Genomic DNA, 18177 nt, shown 5'->3' on the forward strand with positions numbered 1-18177 from the left:
GCCCAAGTATTTAAAGCAATGGACTTGCTCGATTTTTCGTCCATTGATACTCCAAGGTCGTGTCTTAGGACGCTTAGCAAATGTCATTACTTTGGTCTTCTGATAGTTAATAGTAAGACAGGCCTCTTTACAATATTGAGCAAGGGACTGGAGCGCCCGTCTTAATCCAACTGGAGTCCTGGACAAGATCAGGGCATCGTCTGCATACAGGAGAATAGAGATAGGCCTATCTGCCAGTTTGGGTGGATGGAAATCAGAACTTGATAGTTTAGATATTATATCATTAATAAAGTAATTGAACAGCAGGGGGGCTAGTACGCATCCCTGCTTGACACCCAACTGAGTAGGCACCCGCCGTGTCAGATGTCCCTGATGGGAGCAGCGGACCAGGAGGCTTGTGTTTGTATATATTGATCGTATAAGAAGGAAAAGGCGAGGATCAATTGTTGAGGATTTCATCTTCTCCCAAACCTTCGCGAGATGGAATCAAAAGCGGTTTTAAAGTCTATAAAGGCCGCAAAGAGGGAGGAAGATTTACAAGATATGTATTTCTCGATGAGGTGTTGAAATACTAGGCAATGGTCCATGGTAGCTCTTCCTTTCCGGAATCCTGCCTTCTCGGCCTTTTGGCTAAGATCAAGTGTAGTATCGCTCTTCCAGAGGTTTTTGTACGATTATTGGGCAGTTTTTCTGCCTATAAGATATGTTATAACATGAACAGAGTTGAGAAAAAGACCTTAATTCTATTGTTCTACAAACCTATGAATACAGAATCAACCCCTTCAGTGCTAAGTTTCAAGAAGTTCAGTGAATAGAATAGAAACAATATTTTTCTGATTGTTTGGAGTGGAATAGATCTAATAAATCTATTTAAATTGTTATTATTAAGGTAATGATTATTTTTCTCCTTCCTAAGTACAACAGAAAAGTTGTCCAAATATGAATGATTAACCTATTAAACTGGGGATAAAAAAACTAATATGAAAAGTTGTTATTCTAAAAATCTTCATCTACTTGCATATTAAAGTTATACCAGCAAGAATTAGTCTTTATGTAGAAAACTATGATTTAAATCAAATCCACCCTGAGGCTCACATTCTCCTTTCCCTTCCTCCCCCACAACAAACACTCTGTGAGGTGAGTGGGGCTGAGAGACTTCAGAGAAGTGGGACTAGCCCAAGGTCACCCAGCAGCTGCATGTGGAGGAGCGGAGACACGAACCTGGTTCACCAGATTACAAGTCTACCGCTCTTAACCACTACAACACACTGGCTTCTCGCTGGGGCGGGCTTGGTAGCCTATCTCTACCCCGGGAAGAGCAAGCGGCGGGTGGGAGGAGGAGGCAGAGGCTTCTTAAACAAAGAAAGATTTGTTTAAAGTTATTCATGTGTGCAGAAACTCAGCCTAAGTTGCTTAAAAAAAAAGTTTAACTGATGTTAACCAACAAGGACACATACCGTATGCTGTCATGTTATTTAGTTAAATAAATTGTTATGAAGAAATAGAGTCTTTTCCCCCCTTCCAATCGAGTACAGCAGAAAAGCTGTCCAAATAGAAGCAGTTAACTTTATTAAACCTCACCATCGTTTAATCATTATCTGTCAATGTATTTCTATTAGTAGAACCAAATCGGTCGTTTTTGACTGTCAAAACCCCTCTGAAAATTGATGGTTCCAAAAACGAAACCTTCCTCTGGTTGGAAATATTAATGTCTTAATGACATTTTTTAACATCACAACGTTAACATCTTATGACTACGGTAAGAAATATTTTGGGGACACAGTGGTACCTTGGTTCTCAAACTCCGAAAACCCGGAAGCGTTCTGGTTTTCAAACATTTTTGGGGAAGTCAAACGGACTTCCGGTACAGATTCAGTTTGGTGCTATTGTTCTTGCAATTTTGTTTTTCTGTTTTTCACTCAATTTGTTTTTGTGACTGCAGAGCCCAGTTCAGCTCCTGTTTGATTGATTGTTTGACTGGATCAAAGCCCCCCATCCAAACAGTGACTTTAGCCTAATAAATAATAATAATAATAATAATAATAATAATAATAATAATAATAATAATAATAATAATAAATTATTGCCGTATTTTTTGCACCATAAAACGCACCTTAAGGTGCACCTAGTTTTTAGAGAAGGTAAGGAAGAAAAAAATTCTGAGGAAGGATCGGGGGGGGGGTGTCACTTTTTTTTGGAGGATGTTCCTTCAAGTACTGTCTGTGGAGTGTCTGCCTCCCGCCTGACCTTTCGCACTCCGTCGCCTTCTCCTCCGTGCCTTTTTCAAACTGGTGTCTGTCTCCCCCCACCGCGCATATTTAGGGAGGGCATTGGGGCAAGGGGGCATATTCTGGGAAAGTTTCAGGGTGGGCAGAGCTGGGATGGGGGCAGGGGTTAAGAGGGAAGGCTTGGAAAGAAATGGTCTTTTACAGGGAGGGCTCCGGGGGCAAGGGGGCATATTGTGGGTACGTTTCAGGGCACAAAGGGGAATATTGTGGGGAGGGGCATATTCAGGAAGGGATTAAGGGGGAGGGGCATATTCAGGGAGGAATTAAGGGGAGGAAGGGGGCAGATTCTGGGAAGGTTTCTGGGTGGACAGTTTCTAGGGTGGAAGGAGCTAGGATGGGGGCAAAAGCGGCAGCCTCTCTGGGGCTGAGCCGCGCTCTTGCTTTGCTTGCTTTAAAGGAGGAGCAGGTAGGCGCGCGAGCCCGGCTCAGCCCCGGAGAGGAGCCGCAGCCTCTGCCTCCTCCTCCTCCTGCCCACCGCTTGCTCTTCCCAGGGTAGAGATAGGCTAACAAGCCTGCCCCAGCGAGAGGTAGCGGTGGGAGGAGAGAGCCGCCCACAGGGGCTTTTGTACTCTGATGGGGAGCTTCAGTGGCGCCTCTCACTGCTGCTGCTTCTCCACACGGGCAGAGGAGCGGCGGGAGAGGGGTGGGCACGGAGCAGAGGGACCCTCGGATCCTGCCCAGGGAACAGAATTGACACGAGCGAGGGCGGGGCAGGCAGAGGCACAGAGTATGTGTTTGTGTGGGGGAAATGGAACTGCGCAACCGAAGAGCAGACTTTTCCAGGCGTGGAGCCCCCGCTTCTCCTGCGGGCGGTCACACAGCGGCCCTGGACTCCGTCCCTCCCTCCTTCCCGGCGGCTATGGCAAACAGTAAAGAGGGGAAAGTAGGCTTGGCAGAGAAATCGGATGGAGGGGGGGGCAGCGCTGCTCTGTGTGTGCCCGCCCATCTCTTCAATCCTTCAGCCTGCCTCATGTTGTGTGTGTGTGTGTCTCTCTCTTCCCCCCCTCCCTCCCACCGGGATCTCTGAGGGGAACATGAGAGTGGGTGTGGAGTTTTACAGTGCTTTAATCCACAGCCCAGCTCTTCCAATTCTGGCTGTGGGGAGACCGCCCGGGCGAGCTCCAGTAGGAGGGTGCTCGGCTCTCTCCCCTCCCCTCCCTCGCGCACACACATCCCGCCGTGCCTGCCGCTTCCCGACTCACTCAATTTCTTCCACAGTGGGAGTAACACCCCGCTGCATGCATTTACACGGCAGCGGTGGCCGCCTAAGCCAGCAGCAACCACCATGCCCACTGCCAGTCGCTCTTTCCTCCAGCCCCAGCAGCACCTTGGAAGTTTATTCTCCTCAAGCAGTTTCTTCCCGCGCTGAGGGTAGGGGTGGCTGGGCTGCCTTTTTTAATTTAAATTTTTTTGAGGGGGTGCTATGGGGAGGGAAGGAGGGGGGGTTAAGCAGCTCACACACCAAGATGTTGCTCAGGCGTCCCTCTTATGCTAATTAAGGGAAGCAACTCTGCAGCTTGAAGTGAAGTTAAGCCACACCCATGATTTCACTTCCTCCTTCCCTGCCTTTTCCTCAGAGCGACAATAACTTTTAGCGAGGTGGCGGTGGCAGGAGGGGATGCACTTACAGCCAGCTCCCATCCGCCCTACCATCCCGGCTCCCTGTAAATGCGCACACTCTGCTTGCTTTACAGGGAGCCTTCGCTCCATAAGGCACAGACATTTTCCCTTACTTTTTAGGAGGGAAAAAGTGTGTCTTATGGAGTGAAAAATATGGTATTTATACCCCACCCATCTGGCTGGGTTTCCCCAGCCACTCTGGGCAGCTTCCAACAGAATATTAAAATGCAATAGTCTATTAAACATTAAAAGCTTCCCTAAACAGGACTGCCTTCAGATGTCTTCTAAAAGTCTGGTAGCTGTTTTTCTCTTTGACATCTGGTGGGAGGGCGTTCCACAGGGCGGGCGCCACCACCGAGAAGGCTCGCTGCCTGGTTCCCTGTAACTTCGCTTCTCACAGGGAGGAAACCGCCAGAAGGCCTTTGGCACTGGACCTCAGTATCCAGGCAGAATGATGGGGGTGGAGACGCTCCTTCAGGTATACTGGGCCGAGGCAGTTGAGGGCTTTCAAGGTCAGCACCAACACTGGTAGCCAATGTAGGTCTTTCAAGACTGGTGTTATATGGTATCAATAGCCGCTCCCAGTCACCAGTCTAGCTGCCGCATTCTGGATTAGCTGTAGTTTCCTGGTCACCTTCAAAGGTAGCACCACAGAGTGCACATTGCAGTAGAGTATGCACCACTCTGGCTAGACAGTCTGCGGGCAGGGAGGGTCTCATCCTACGTACCAGATGGAGCTGGTAAACAGATGCCCTGGACATAGAATTGACCTGTGCCTCCATGGACAGCTGAGAGTCCAAAATGACTCCCGGGCTGTGCCCCTGGTCCTTCAGGGGCATAGTTACCCCATTCAGGACTAGGGAGTCCCCCACACCTGCCCACCTCCTGACCCCCAAAAAGATGGATAGATGGATGGTGTGCCTGCAGAAACGGATAGAAGCCCCCCCCCCCCATCCAAACAATGACTATCATCAGTGCAGGCAAAAAAAATTTATCATCTACAATACTGTCTTATTTATTTTATAGTACAGTACATTTATGGTTGCTTTCATTTCACAGATCAATGGTCTCATTAAGAGAGTAAAATTCATGTGCAATGGCTGTCTGAGGGGTTGTTTTTCAAAGTCTGGAATGGATTAATCCCTTTTGTGTTCCTTTCTATGGGAAAGCACACCTCAGTTTGGAAACACTTTGGTTTTGGAACGGGCTTCCTGAATGGATGAAGTTTGAGAACCAAGGGACCACTGTATGATGAACATTTCACTGTGACTTCCTTTACCTGGATTGGGGCCGGCCGGAGAGCAAACAGCTCATTGCGGGCTCCTTTGGTGTAGCCGTTCATGTTGATCAGAATATGTATGCCATCTTGGTGAATGCGGTCAGCCGCCTTGCCATTGCACGGGACCTAAAACACAAACATTAGAAGCACGTTTAGGGAAGTTTTGAATGACTGATATTTTAATGTCTTTTTCATCTCTTGTTGGAAGCTGCCCAGAGTGGCTGGGGAAACCCAGACAGATGGGCAGGGTATAAGTAATAAATTATTATTATTATTATTAGTAGTAGTAGTAGTAGTAGCGGGATTACATCTTGGCTCGACAACCCAGCGTCGATGTCTGAGCCCTCAAATGGTCCTTCTGAGCTTCTTTCCCTCATACAGTGCACTTGCCGCTGCGTTTGCAAAATCCCACACTGCAGCAAAGTGCGACGTTTTGGTCAGATTGCCATAGCTCGGGAGACGTGCTTCGTGACATAAGTGGGCAGGGTATCTGAAGCACTACTCTGCAACCATGACTTGAGAGCATCCAGGAATCATCAGAAATGTAGTTTAGGGTTAGGGTTTAGGGCTAGGGCTAGGGCTAAGGCTGGAGCTAGGGTTAAGGGTTAGGATAAGAATTAACTGTTGAAGAGTTAAGGTTTAGATCTTAGGGTTTACAGCTAGGGCAAAGGCAAGCGCTAGGGTGAGGGCTAGGGATCAGGTTAGGTTGAAGGCTAGGGCAAGGGCTTTTTAGGTTTAGGGCGAAGGCTAGGGCGAGTTTTAGGGTTAAGGCCAGGCATGTCCAAAGTCCAAATCCGTAAGGTTCTCAGTTGTTGCTCATGAGTAACCAAACGGACTCCGTCCCTTCTTTTCTCAGTTCTTTATTGTGCAGATATTTACAGTGCAGAGCATTAAAGTTCACGTCTGTCTCATCCTTCGTCAGAGTCCAGGAATGAACCCTTCCGGTTCCTTGACCAGCATAAAAGCCGTGGTATGTGGAACGCCTACCACCCCTGCGCCACCCCCTCTGCCAAGTGGGGTGACGGAAGAGGTGTGCCTTCCCCTGCCCTAGCTTGGTGCGATGGCTCTCCTACCTTGCCAGAGCCCTGATTCTCACTTCCGCAATCAGCTTCCCCCTCCCCACTAGAGGGATCGCTGCTTCCCCCACGGGCCGATGAGGAATTGCTCAACATATGAGGCGTGAGAAAGCCCTGACACTCCTCTGCTCTGGGACAAGTTCCCTGACAATATCCAACCTCAATCCTAAAAAAAGCTCAACAACTTCGGGGTAAAATCATAAAAAGCTCAACAACTTCGCGCATGTTCACTTCATCAAATCTGGCCCTCTTTGAAAAAAGTTTGGACACAGACTAATGATTTAAATCGATTTGATTTAAATCAAATCCACCCTGTTATATACATTACGAAGCAAGCACTTCAACCTCCCACTGGGAAGCCCCGAGAAGCAGCAGTGACCCCCCCCCCCAGTTGCACAACCCTTCTGCCATGAGTTCAGATGTGAGTTTCTGAGCTGTGCCCCAAAATCTGATATATAGATTATTTTTCTAAAAATTGTCCAGTAGCACCTTAGAGATCAACTAAGTTGTTTCTGGGTATAAGCTTTTGTGTGCATGCGCACTTCTTCAGATACCTGAAGAATCTGCTAGTGCAGATTCATTATTTAGCCCCCTCTTCCGATATCGCACATTCGTCCAAACGTCTAGCAGCCAAGAACAGAAGGTATTATCGCTTCTTCCTTCAGCCAGATTATGCGTTAAAAGGCTATTCTCGGCCATCAAGAGCTTTAGCAAGAGATAGAGAAGTAAATAGAGGCAGGAAGAGATGACCGTATCTCTGAATTTTATTTTGATTTTAAATGTGATTCGAACTGTATTTTAAATCAATCATTTGATTTTGTGTTTTTAATGTATTATTTTAATGTATTATTTTTAATGTTTTATTTGGTGTTAGCCGCCCTGAGCCCGGTCTCAGCCAGGGAGGGCGGGGTATAAATAAATTTTATTATTCTTACTCTCTATTATTATTATTATTATTATTATTATTATTATTATTATATCGCTAAACTCCTCAAAATGACAAGTATCTTCCAGAAAAGGTTGCCCTGCCAAGAGCGTATTTAGGATATATAGGGGGGAAAGAGCTCTCACCTGAGATAAGTCAATAAAGTGATTTGCTTCTGCCATCACCTTGACCCGGAAGTTTGTGCCGTCGTCGGGGCTGAGGGCGTAGCAGAAGACCTAGGAAAGAGAGGAATTGCTTAGAACTGAGGCTGACCACAGTCACTGAATGAATGAATGAATCTTTATTTGCGTCGGGCATCTGCTATCGCAATAAAACAATACAATATACAAAAAATGGAAATTTTAAAAATCCATTGTATAAAATACATTTGAGGGTCATTTGAGCAGGGAGCCCATGAGGCACGGCAAAACATCGGACAAAGCCAATCTTTCCCAAACGTCGCAGGAAAAGGCCAGAATTTATCAAGTGCATGACCCATCACAGCTTTCCTCCATGATGAAGCAATTGCTAATATAGAATTGCAGAACTGGGAAGTTTGAAAGGGCCACGAGGCTCATCTAGTCTGACCCCCCTGCAATGCAGGAAATCTTTTGTCAAAGAGATTCCCTCTTTTGGCTTATCCCCACAACAGCTACTGACTTTGGGTTTTAGTCAAGCAAACAGTCTAATCCTACAACTCCCATGATCCCTAGCTCACAGGACCAGTGGTCAGGGATGATAGGAATTGTAGTCCAAAACACCTGGAGGGCTGAAGGTTGGGGATGCCTGGTCTAATCTGTCGGCACCTAAATGATCTCAATGATCTTCCCATTTTGACTCTCCGGCACCTGAACTGCATCACCAAGCAATCCCAAAATGTAGACGCGCTTTGACCCTCGCAAGATTGAATGTCTCCCCCTGGGCTGGACGCAACGGACGATTCCAAAGGATTCCACACGGGAAACGGACATGTCCCTGCGGAGATGGCAGCACCAAATCGTGGCACATGCCCTTTATAAAAGGACTTGAGTGAAATGATCATCCCTCTTTTATTGCCCACTCTCACTTAGCAGATCAAGAGGAGCAGGTGACGGCAAAGGTGGTCAGGTTTTGAGCTGGGGCAGTCAGAATAAGGTCCACTCTCGATTCAAAACCCACAAATGTATTTGATAACATTGACTTTTCATTTCTATTCCTTCAGATCATCTCATCGTTTTATTGCTACGAGTGAGGGCTGACGCAAATCAAGACGACGACGACGATAACAACAACAACAACAACAACAACTTTTATTTGTATCCCACCCTCCCCGGCTGAAACTGGGCACAGGGCGGCTAACATCAAATATATAACTTGGAGTAAAATCAAGCAATAATGACATTACTTCCTGAAAACAAGTCAGGATCAAATTCAAATCCAATTAGATGACTTTCTGCAGGATTAGGGTTGGGAACAGTAAATGCTCATCAGGCCCAGTTGTGTATGCCTGTGAGAATGCTGGGAGGCCTCTTTCGTAATAGTTCTTATACAAAAGGGGAAGGGGAGTCAGGCTGAGCCCTGACCAAAGGCCTGACGGAACAACTCTGTCTTACAGGCCCTGCGGAAAGATGTCAAATCCCACAGGGCCCTGATCTCTTGTGGCAGTGTTCCACCAGGCTGGAGCCAAAGCCGAAAGAGCCCTGGCCCTGGCCAGCCTAATCTCCCCGAGGCCTGGGACCTGTAAGAGGTTATTATTTGCAGACCTTAAGATTCTCCACGGGGTATACCAGGAGAGGTGGTCCCGTAGGTATGAGGGTCCTAAGCCGTATTCATTTGTTTGGCCCAATGTAGGGCTCGGACCCGCGACCCCAAGATTCAGAGTCTCAGGGCTCTGCTACCTGGGCTACTCGCACAGCTGCCCTCTTGTGTACCTCACCTCGAATTTGTCCGAATTGTGCATGCCTGGGATGGACTGCATGAGATGGGAGGTGGGGTGGTTCCCAAAGTCAGAGCTCACGTAGCCAATGCGGAGCCGGCCCTCGCTGCCTTTCAGGTCCTTCGGGTGCTCGTAGGGTGGCTTGTGGAGCACGTTGATCTGGCAGAGGGATTCAAGGAAGCCAGGTTACAGAAATGACATGGGGGTGGGGAGAGAGATGAGGCCACGTCTTTGAAGTTGTTCCAATGTTACAAATATACATCCTTTCGACTTGACAGCTTGCAGCAATATGAATTCGCAGAAAAACTATCCTTTAACCAACTCTTCACATTCCGACGCCATTTGAACCCTGAATTGAAGGCAAATTTGGGTTCCACCTCCCTCCATGAGCCAAGAAGCAGAAAGTCACATAGGCAGCAGGAACAGGGTATCCCACCAGAATTCCCCAATCCTGAGAGCACATACACGGCCCCCCACCCAGGGAGGGACCAAGGGGGCAACCATAGACATCCGCCAAGGCAGTTTAGCAAGGCAGCTGTATTGAAAGCCCATCTCCAGTAGAGATGTGAAGGTCCGGAAAAATTCAGGGGAGGGGGTGGTTTTTTCTGATTTATTCCTGAAGCTTTTTGTTTTTTCTGAAAAATTGGAAAAATAAAAAATAATTATGGAATGCTTTATTTTAACATGATGAATAAAATATTTTAAGGTAAGGGGTTCTAATATTTTATAAATCATTTCTAAAAAATATGCATGGTATCAGATTATTCTAATTTCTGTGAGGACAAGCAAGTCCTAGGTTAAAAACTGAACTCTATAATGCAAGAACAAGATACATTTCTTCCTTTAGGAGGTGCTGTTGTCACCAGAAAAGAAAAAGGTTTCGGTTTTCTTTTTGCATGCGTGTGGTTTGCATTGGTTCTGTTCCTCTTCACTAGGCCTCAAAGCACTGGAAGAAAATATAGAGCAACAAAAAGGGCCTGAAAGTATATACTTAATTTAAAAAAGGTAAGAGGTTTCATTTATCTCATTCCAGAAAACTGAATCATTTAGCTACATTAGTTTATAACCTTTGTGTAAATAATAATTTAATTACTACTTAAATTTACGTCCCCTCCACCCACTACCATAAATTAGCGTCTTCTTGCAAAACACATTCTTGTATGTAACAAGTGTCCTGTAGATTATTAAAAAAATATTCATGGATTTAAGTGAAGAGGACCACAATAATGAAAATGCACATAGAATATCAGCTGCAAAATATGTGAAGTCCTACAGAAAATTGGGAGTGGTAAAGTATTTGCTCTGCTGACTGACAATGCCAGCAGTACGAAAGCAGCATGGGAGATCATAATGTGGATAAGTATCCACATATTACTGCAATCTCATGGGCTAAACTTGCTTCTTAATGATATTTTGAAAATGGACACCCTTCAAAGGATCTATAGACAAGCAAAAGAAGTTATAAAACCTGTAAAAGGTACTCATATTGTAGCTGCAGTTTTCAAGAAGTAGAAAAAAATGCGAAGAATAAAATAGTGACACTGAAGCTCTGTAGTAAAACTCGGTGGGCTGGAGTGGTGATTTCCTTTGAAAGTTTACTAAAAAACAAAGAATTCTTCAAGAAACAGTAATAGTTGAAGATCTTAAAGTACCCAGGAGTGTAAGAAAGACTGTTCTTGATCAGGAAGTCTTCTGGGTTCAGCTGCAAAATTCCCTGAAGATTCTAAAGCCAATTGCTGCAGCAATCACTGCATCTGAATCAGATAGTGCACTTTTGTCAGAAATTCCTTATCTAATGACAAAGATAAAAACAACTGTTTTTGAAAATCTCAGTATATCTCCACTTACAACTATAGAAGAAAGTAAAGTGAAAGATTTCATTTAAAAAGGGGAAGAATTTTGTTGCCATCCAATTCATGCTGCTGCAAATCTGCTGGATCCAAGATTCAAAGGTGACAATATAAGTGATGATAGCACTGTTACTGCATTTGACTGGATTACAAAACAAGCATCACATTGAGGAGGACTTGATGTTAGGAAGGTACTTTCAAATGTTGCAGAATACAGAACATCTTCAGAGATTTGGTCCAGGAATGCAATCTGGGATTCTGCCAAACATATTCCTCCTGCAACATGGTGGCAAGGTCTCCTCTTGCTTTTCTCCTTCTTCAGATTAATCCATCTTCTGCAGCATGTGAAAGAATCTGGTCTATGTTTGGAAACACTCACACTAAAACAAGAAATAAGCTGACATGTGAAAGGGTAGAGAAGCTTGTTTCAATCCGAGCAAACCTTCAGTTTTTATAAGTCCATAATAACTGTGATGACAGACACAACAGAGTAGATGCAGAAGCAGAGACTGAAACTGATACTGAACGTTACAGCTCAGAAAATGATTCTGATGAAATTTCATGCCCATTCATTGAAATTTAGTCCCACTTCCTTCTTCAGTTCTTTTTATGAGAATGTTTTTTTAAATACTGTGGAGAGGAAATATGAGTAATTGTTTTGTGGAATTTTTTTTGTTCCACATAAACTAGTAAACAGTTCAGGAGATTGTTGCTCCATTTGTTACAAATGCAAATAAATATTATTTTAAAAGTAAATTATGTTTATAATAATTGTTTGGATACACTGTATTTTTAATGTGCTAGTTGTGATAATTTTATGCCCATTAAAATTGTCCATAGTTATATTTTATATTTCTAAAGTAACAGAATGACTTTCAATCTGGAAAAGAAAAAAGAAGTGCTAATGTAGCATTTTTTGCAATTTTTCCGAAAATTTCCATTTTCCCCAGGAAAAAAACTAGGGGTTTTTCCGGAAATTTTACATCTCTAATCTCCAGACAAGTCCGGAGGGAAAGGATGTGTCAAGAATTTTATTGCTCTTTTGGTGGAGATTTAAGGGGTCTTTGTCTGATAAATTCATATTGAATGCGTAACCCTCGCATACCCCTCCCCATTTGTGACGTGCTAGTGATGATGTATCAATGCTGTTGCTTGAAGTGTATTCTGGGGGGAAGAGGGAAGTTTTAAAAGTCGACGTCGGCCCATGCTTGGGGTTCTTACTCCTGGGGGGACCTGTGGCGCAACAGTAAGGATGATGGTCTACTGACCGCTGTTTTGCTCCAAATTACTGGGCTGGGAATTCCTCCTTTTACTGACCGCATGGACCCGGGGGGGGGGGGACTAGCGCCCCGGTGAGCTGGGCTGTCAAGGAGTCACTCACCCTGGATTTTTTTTCCCTTAACAGCCATTGGCGCCAATATAGAGCAGGCTTCCTCAACCTCAGCCCTCCAGCTGTTTTCAGACTACAGTGCCCACCATCCCTGACCACTGGTCCTGCTAGCTAGGGACCATGGCAGTTGTAGGCCAAAAGCATCAGGAGGGCAGAGGTTGAGCAAGCCTGATATAGAGCTCTACCACTCTTACAAATCAGAGCCAGAGAAGGCAGTGGAGGTCCTGTGTGGGTGCCTGGAGGCAGTTGGAGGATGGATGGTCATTTTGGACCAATGGAGGCACAGGTCCATTCTGTGTCCAGGGCAGCTCAATCTGGGACGCAGGATGAGACCCTACCTGCCCGCGGACTGTCTCGCCAAAGTGGTGCATGCTCTGGTTATCTCCCGCTTGGATTACTGCAATGTGCTCTATGTGGGGCTCCCTTTGAAGGTGACTCAATTAATCCAGAATGCAGCAGCCAGACTGGGGACTGGGAGCGGCCGCCGAGACCACATAGCACCGGTCCTGAGAGACCTGCATTGGCTCCCAGTTCATTTCCAAGCACAATTCAAAGAGCTGGTGCTGACCTTGAAAGCCCTCAATGGCCTCGGTCCAGTAGACCTGAAGGAGGGCCTTCACCCCGGATGCCGGGTTACCTCTCCCCAGGGCCTTCTGGCAGTTCCCTCCCTGGTAGAAGCTAGGTTACAGGGAACCAGGCAGAGGGCCTTTTCGGTAGTGGCGCCCGCCCTGTGGAACGCCCTCCCATCAGATGTCAAGGAAATAAGCAACTATCTGACTTTATTTCAAAAGACATCCGAAGGCAGCCCTGTTTAGGGAAGTTTTTAAATGTTTAATGCTGTCTTGTGTTTTTAATATTCGGTTGGGAGCTGCCCAGAGTGGCTGAGGAAACCCAGACAGATGGGCAGGGTATAAAGAATAAATCAGTATATATTATTATATATCCAAAGCCAACATGAAAGCATTCAACCTATGACAGAATGGAGTGGCGCGCACCTCTTCATGGCATAGACCCACCTTGTCCAGGCAAAGGTTCCCATGTCTCTCAGCGATAGCCTTTCGGAAGCCGTGAGATAACGGATACAGCATGCTGTGATGGGGGTGCACCGATGGGAGCCGGTTCTTTTCCAGCTGGTCAGCCACAATACTGACAAGCTTCTTCATTCTCTCGTCGTAATCGGTCCAATCGCAGACGATCTGAAAGGAGGGGGGGAACCCTTAATTAGGCTCTAGATTCAGGTAGGTAACCGTGTTGGTCTGATGCAGTCAAAATATATATTAAAAAAGGGTGCAGTAGCACCTTAGAGACCGACGAAGTTTGTTCTTTGTATAAACCCGGCATCCCCAACCTTCGGCCCCCCAGATGTTTTGGACTACAATTCCAATCATCCCTGACCACTGGTCCTGTTAGCTAGGGATCATGGGAGTTGTAGGCCAAAATATCAGGAGGGTTGCAGGTCGGGGATGCCTGGTATAAGCTTTCCCCAGACCCTGATATAAAGAGGGAGGATGGGGCGAGGGTTTTCTCTGACAGGTAGTAGGACTCAGTGAGTATGGTCAACCTGCTGGTGACTGTGAACAACTGAAAAAGCAAGGGATGGTATGAAGATGACCGAAAATAGCCTTAGCAAATGTAATGAGACAAGAATCCAATGTCTGTATTCAGACCAGGTCTCTCCAGTTTTCAGCTGAGTCATAAGTTGCAAGTCTATTTCTGAAATACTTTTGCAATAAGACAGCCACCTTGAAATCCTGTATTGAATGTCCCAGGAGATGGAAGCGCTCGCCTCCTGGCTTCTCTGCCTTGCGATTCCTGATGTCAGATTGATGTCCATTTATCCTCTGGCATAGGTTTTGGCCTGTTTGTCTGCTCTCTATATTGGATAAATGGACAACAATCTGACATCAGGAATCGCAAGGCAGAGAAGCCAGGAGGAGAACACTTCCATCTCCCAGGACATTCAATACAGGATCTCCATGTGGCTGTCTTATTGCAAAAGAATTTCAGAAATAGACTTGAAAGAGAAGTGGCTGAATTGCAGCTTATCACTCAGCTGAAAACTATGGAGAGACCTGGTCTGAGTAGAGATATTGGATTCTTGTCTCATTACACATGCTAAGGCTATTTTGGGTCATCTGTATACCATTGCTTTTTCAGTTGTTCACTGTCACCAGCAGGTTGACTACACCCAGTGAGTCCTACTACCCTTCGGAGAAAAACCCCGCCCCACCCTCCCAGTATATATCAGGTTCTGGGGACTTCTAGTTCCATGTATCTGAAGAAGCCTGCCTGCACACGACAGCTTATACCCAGAACAAACTGAGTTGGTCTCTAAGGTGCTACTGGACAATTCCTGAATTAGGTGATGCTTTTACCATTACTGTGGTATTTTGGAACTCAAACACCTCAGTTCCCAAACGCTGGAAAGCCTGGAAGTGTTGGCCCTTAATATGGTGAAAAACTCACCTGCAAACAGTGTGCCAGGTTGCAGTAAGCATCGGGAAAGTCTGGCTTCAGTTTCAGGGCGGTGCGATACGAAGCAATTGCCTCTGGGATGTTTCCAGAATCCTAGAAAGGGAAGGATATTTCAACAATTGCCACCTGCTTTTAGTCTCAACCATCAAACCAAAGATGAAGCAGAGATGTAAGGCACGACAATCCACACCTGGTGGACTTGTAAAAAAATAGAGATAATTTTGGGATATCACAGGCTTCCTCAACTTCGGCCCTCCAGATGTTTCGAGACTATAATTCCCATCAGCCCTGACCACTGGTCCTGCTAGCTAGGGATCATGGGAGTTGTAGGCCAAAAACATCTGGAGGGCTAAGGCTGAGGAAGCCTGGTTTAAATGTTCTTTTTTAAAAAAACAAAACAAAAAAAAAAACCTGAGGGCTTTCTGCTTGGGTATCATGAGTCAGGAGATTCCAAAAAGCATAAGGAGGATTTCCATTCCAAAAAGGAAACCTCCTTATCCAGCCCCATTGCCTTCTCAATCCGGCTGGGAATCAGCATGTTTTGACATGCGTAGAATGTGTCCTTTTATTTAAAATGCATTTATGGGTTATTTGTGGGGCATAGGAATTTGTTCCTTCCCCCCCCTCCCAGAAATCAAGTCCGGCCCCCCACATAGTCTGAGGGACAGTAGATCGGCCCCCTGCTGAAAAAGTTTGCCGACCCGTCCTATACTATTCCAATGATTGTTGAATGTTACTTTATTTGACGTAGGTTGCTTAGTTTAAAGTTACATTTTATTACCACATTTTTGTATTGCATTAGATCAGGTACCCCCAACCTTCAGCCTTCCAGCTGTTTTGAGACTACAGTTCCCATAGTTTGCCTCCCCATGCTATAGAATGATATTGAATATCAGCATATGAAATTCAACAGAAACCTACCCTTAACAATTACAACGAATTATTCTTGTAATTGATCATACAATAAATGATTGTTACAATTCATGGTTATAAAACAATGGCAAGTCACAGTGTCTGCAATAGCTGCAGCGAGAATCTTAATAGCCAAAGGATGGAAAGGAGAATCCCACACCTACTAAGGTGGCATGGCCGACGAAAAGGCTAAAATACGCAGAATTAGCAAGAATATTAGAATGCAGACAGAATTACGAGAGGTTTCGGAAGAAACATTTCATAGAGAACAGGACACTTGCAGAGTCTAGTCTAAATTTACAAGGGTTCCCAAATTTGCCCCAAAGAGGGCCAGATTTTGAAGTTGTTGTATCGAAAAAATGATTAATTATTTTTTTTAAAAAAAGATTAAAGTTGTTGAGTTATTTTTTTAGGATTTTACACCAGGAAATAAACTGCCACAGGGGCTGGATTAAGTCAAACATTTTTAAGGATTGAACTTGTTGAGCATGTGGGGGGGGGGTTGCCCCAGTAAGTAAAACGGGTTACACCCCCAGGCCACACTTAAAAAACATTGGGAAAATTTAAATTCTTTGGCAGGTGTGGATTGACAAAGGACAGCAGGAAATAGGACAAAACCAAAACGTAGGGACCACATTGGGATGATCAGAAGTCACAGTGGGATTTTTGGGTGGGGAAATCCGCCGTACTTTTCTGTCTGTATAAGCTGCCCTCTATTTTGGGGGGCTCAAATTTAAGAAAACGAGCCATTCACCCACTCAATCGCCCGTATAAGACGACCCCTCCCCCATTTTTAAATTTATTTCGAAGTAAAAAAAAAAACCTGCCCGACACACTGAAATGTATGGCGATTTTTTCCTTTTCCTTTTAATTTTTTTATTCACAAACACATAGACACAAAACAAAATTCGTATTACCCTACCCCCAAAAATTCAGACATTAAAACACCCTTGCGGTTTCCCTCCACTGTGCCTCATCCTCCTATAATAATATACTGTATTTCACACTGCAATTTTTATTTTTATCTATTTATTTATTATTGATTTCATTTTACATGCTAGTTGCCATACATTTTCAACACTATACTTTACATATATAATATTATATATACGGATTCCCCATATCTAATCCTAAACCCTATACCCAACTCACCATTTACCCAAATACCCATGTGACTTCCTTCACTCACAATCACACTGCAATTTTTATCTAAATTTATATTTCTTAACACTTTTCACTTACTCTTTATTATTATTTTTAACCAGTTTTACAAACATTAATCCAAACATATCAACATGTTAGTTTTGGAGCAGTATACTTGGAACATATAATCTTCAAACCATTTCCACTGTATTTTTATTTTCCGGTTTGATTGGTACCTCCCAGCAGATGTCAAGGCAATAAGCAACTATTTTACTTTTAAAAGACAACTGAAGGCGGCCCTGTTTAGGGAAGTTTTTAATGTTTGATGCTGTCTTGTGTTTTTAATATTCTGTTGGAAGCCACCGAGAGTGTCTGGGGAAACTCAGCCAGATGAGTGATAAATAAATAAATGCAGTTAACCTTGCGAAATTCTATAAATTCAATTAGTTTCTTTATCCAGTCATCCTTTGTGGGTATATATTTCCCTTTTCAGTTTTATGCAAGGAGTAGCCTTGCTGCGGCTGTCACGTATAAGAATAATATTTTCCCATGTTGTGTTATTTCTTTACCTCTTATACTCAGTAAATATGCCTCTGATTTTCCCCTCTAAATTAATTCTGAGCATCTTTTTTATTTCCTCATGAATTTTTCAACATTTCCGCAACCCCACCATAAATGTATCAGCGTGCCCTCTGCCTCCTCGCACTTCCAGCATAAATTCCAATTTCCCCCTTTTTCTTTTTGTGACATGTCTTGGTTTGGGACGGCTTTCGCCAATTGTTTCCTTTGTAAAAACTAACAGATTTCCCCATCGTTTCTCTCCGCCCCTCCCCCTGGCGTTTTTTTTTTTAAAGAGATTTAGCAGAGACACAAAGCTCACCTTATGGATGGAAGCAAGGTTGCTGTGGGCATCGGCAAATGCAGGATTTATTTGGATGGCTCTTGTGTAGCACTGCAGAGCTCCTTGGACATCTTGCATTTCCTTCAAGGTGTTCCCCATGTTGGAATAGGCGTCTGCAAAAGTGGGGCTGATTCTGACACGGAGGGCGAGAGAAAAAGCAGAGTTTTGGTACAAAAACACATCGAAGTTACGCTGGAAATATAAGGGTCAAGAGGGCCCTTTCTATCTTATATGGTGGTCCTTAGGGTGGTTCATAAAAAAACTTCTTTTTGAAAATGCCTGCTCCAAAGGTCTTATCATACCACACTAGGGATCACACAGCTATCTCTGAAATTTCAAGCATATCAGTTAATATCTTGACCCTGCTCTGCTGAATTGACATTTCAGCCTTCATGACATAGGG

At 44.6% G+C, this 18177-nt stretch overlaps 1 protein-coding gene and 1 pseudogene across 3 annotated transcripts in view; one reads left to right on the plus strand and one right to left on the minus strand.

Moving 5' to 3' along the window:
• Positions 1–18177, minus strand: part of OGT (O-linked N-acetylglucosamine (GlcNAc) transferase) — an 81812-nt gene that overhangs the window by 31707 nt on the left and 31928 nt on the right. For all 3 annotated transcript variants that reach the window (XM_033138235.1, XM_033138236.1, XM_033138237.1), the window contains exons 10-15: positions 17754–17907; positions 14810–14911; positions 13360–13539; positions 9104–9262; positions 7335–7424; positions 5188–5313 (exon numbers count right to left, since the gene is read on the minus strand). In XM_033138235.1, the coding sequence (XP_032994126.1) occupies positions 5188–5313; positions 7335–7424; positions 9104–9262; positions 13360–13539; positions 14810–14911; positions 17754–17907 (811 nt within the window). The remainder of the gene's footprint in view (positions 1–5187; positions 5314–7334; positions 7425–9103; positions 9263–13359; positions 13540–14809; positions 14912–17753; positions 17908–18177) is intronic.
• LOC117040522 lies at positions 611–783 on the plus strand (annotated as a pseudogene).

The sequence above is a fragment of the Lacerta agilis genome, chromosome Z (genome assembly GCF_009819535.1).
Source record: "Lacerta agilis isolate rLacAgi1 chromosome Z, rLacAgi1.pri, whole genome shotgun sequence".
NCBI lineage: Eukaryota > Metazoa > Chordata > Lepidosauria > Squamata > Lacertidae > Lacerta > Lacerta agilis.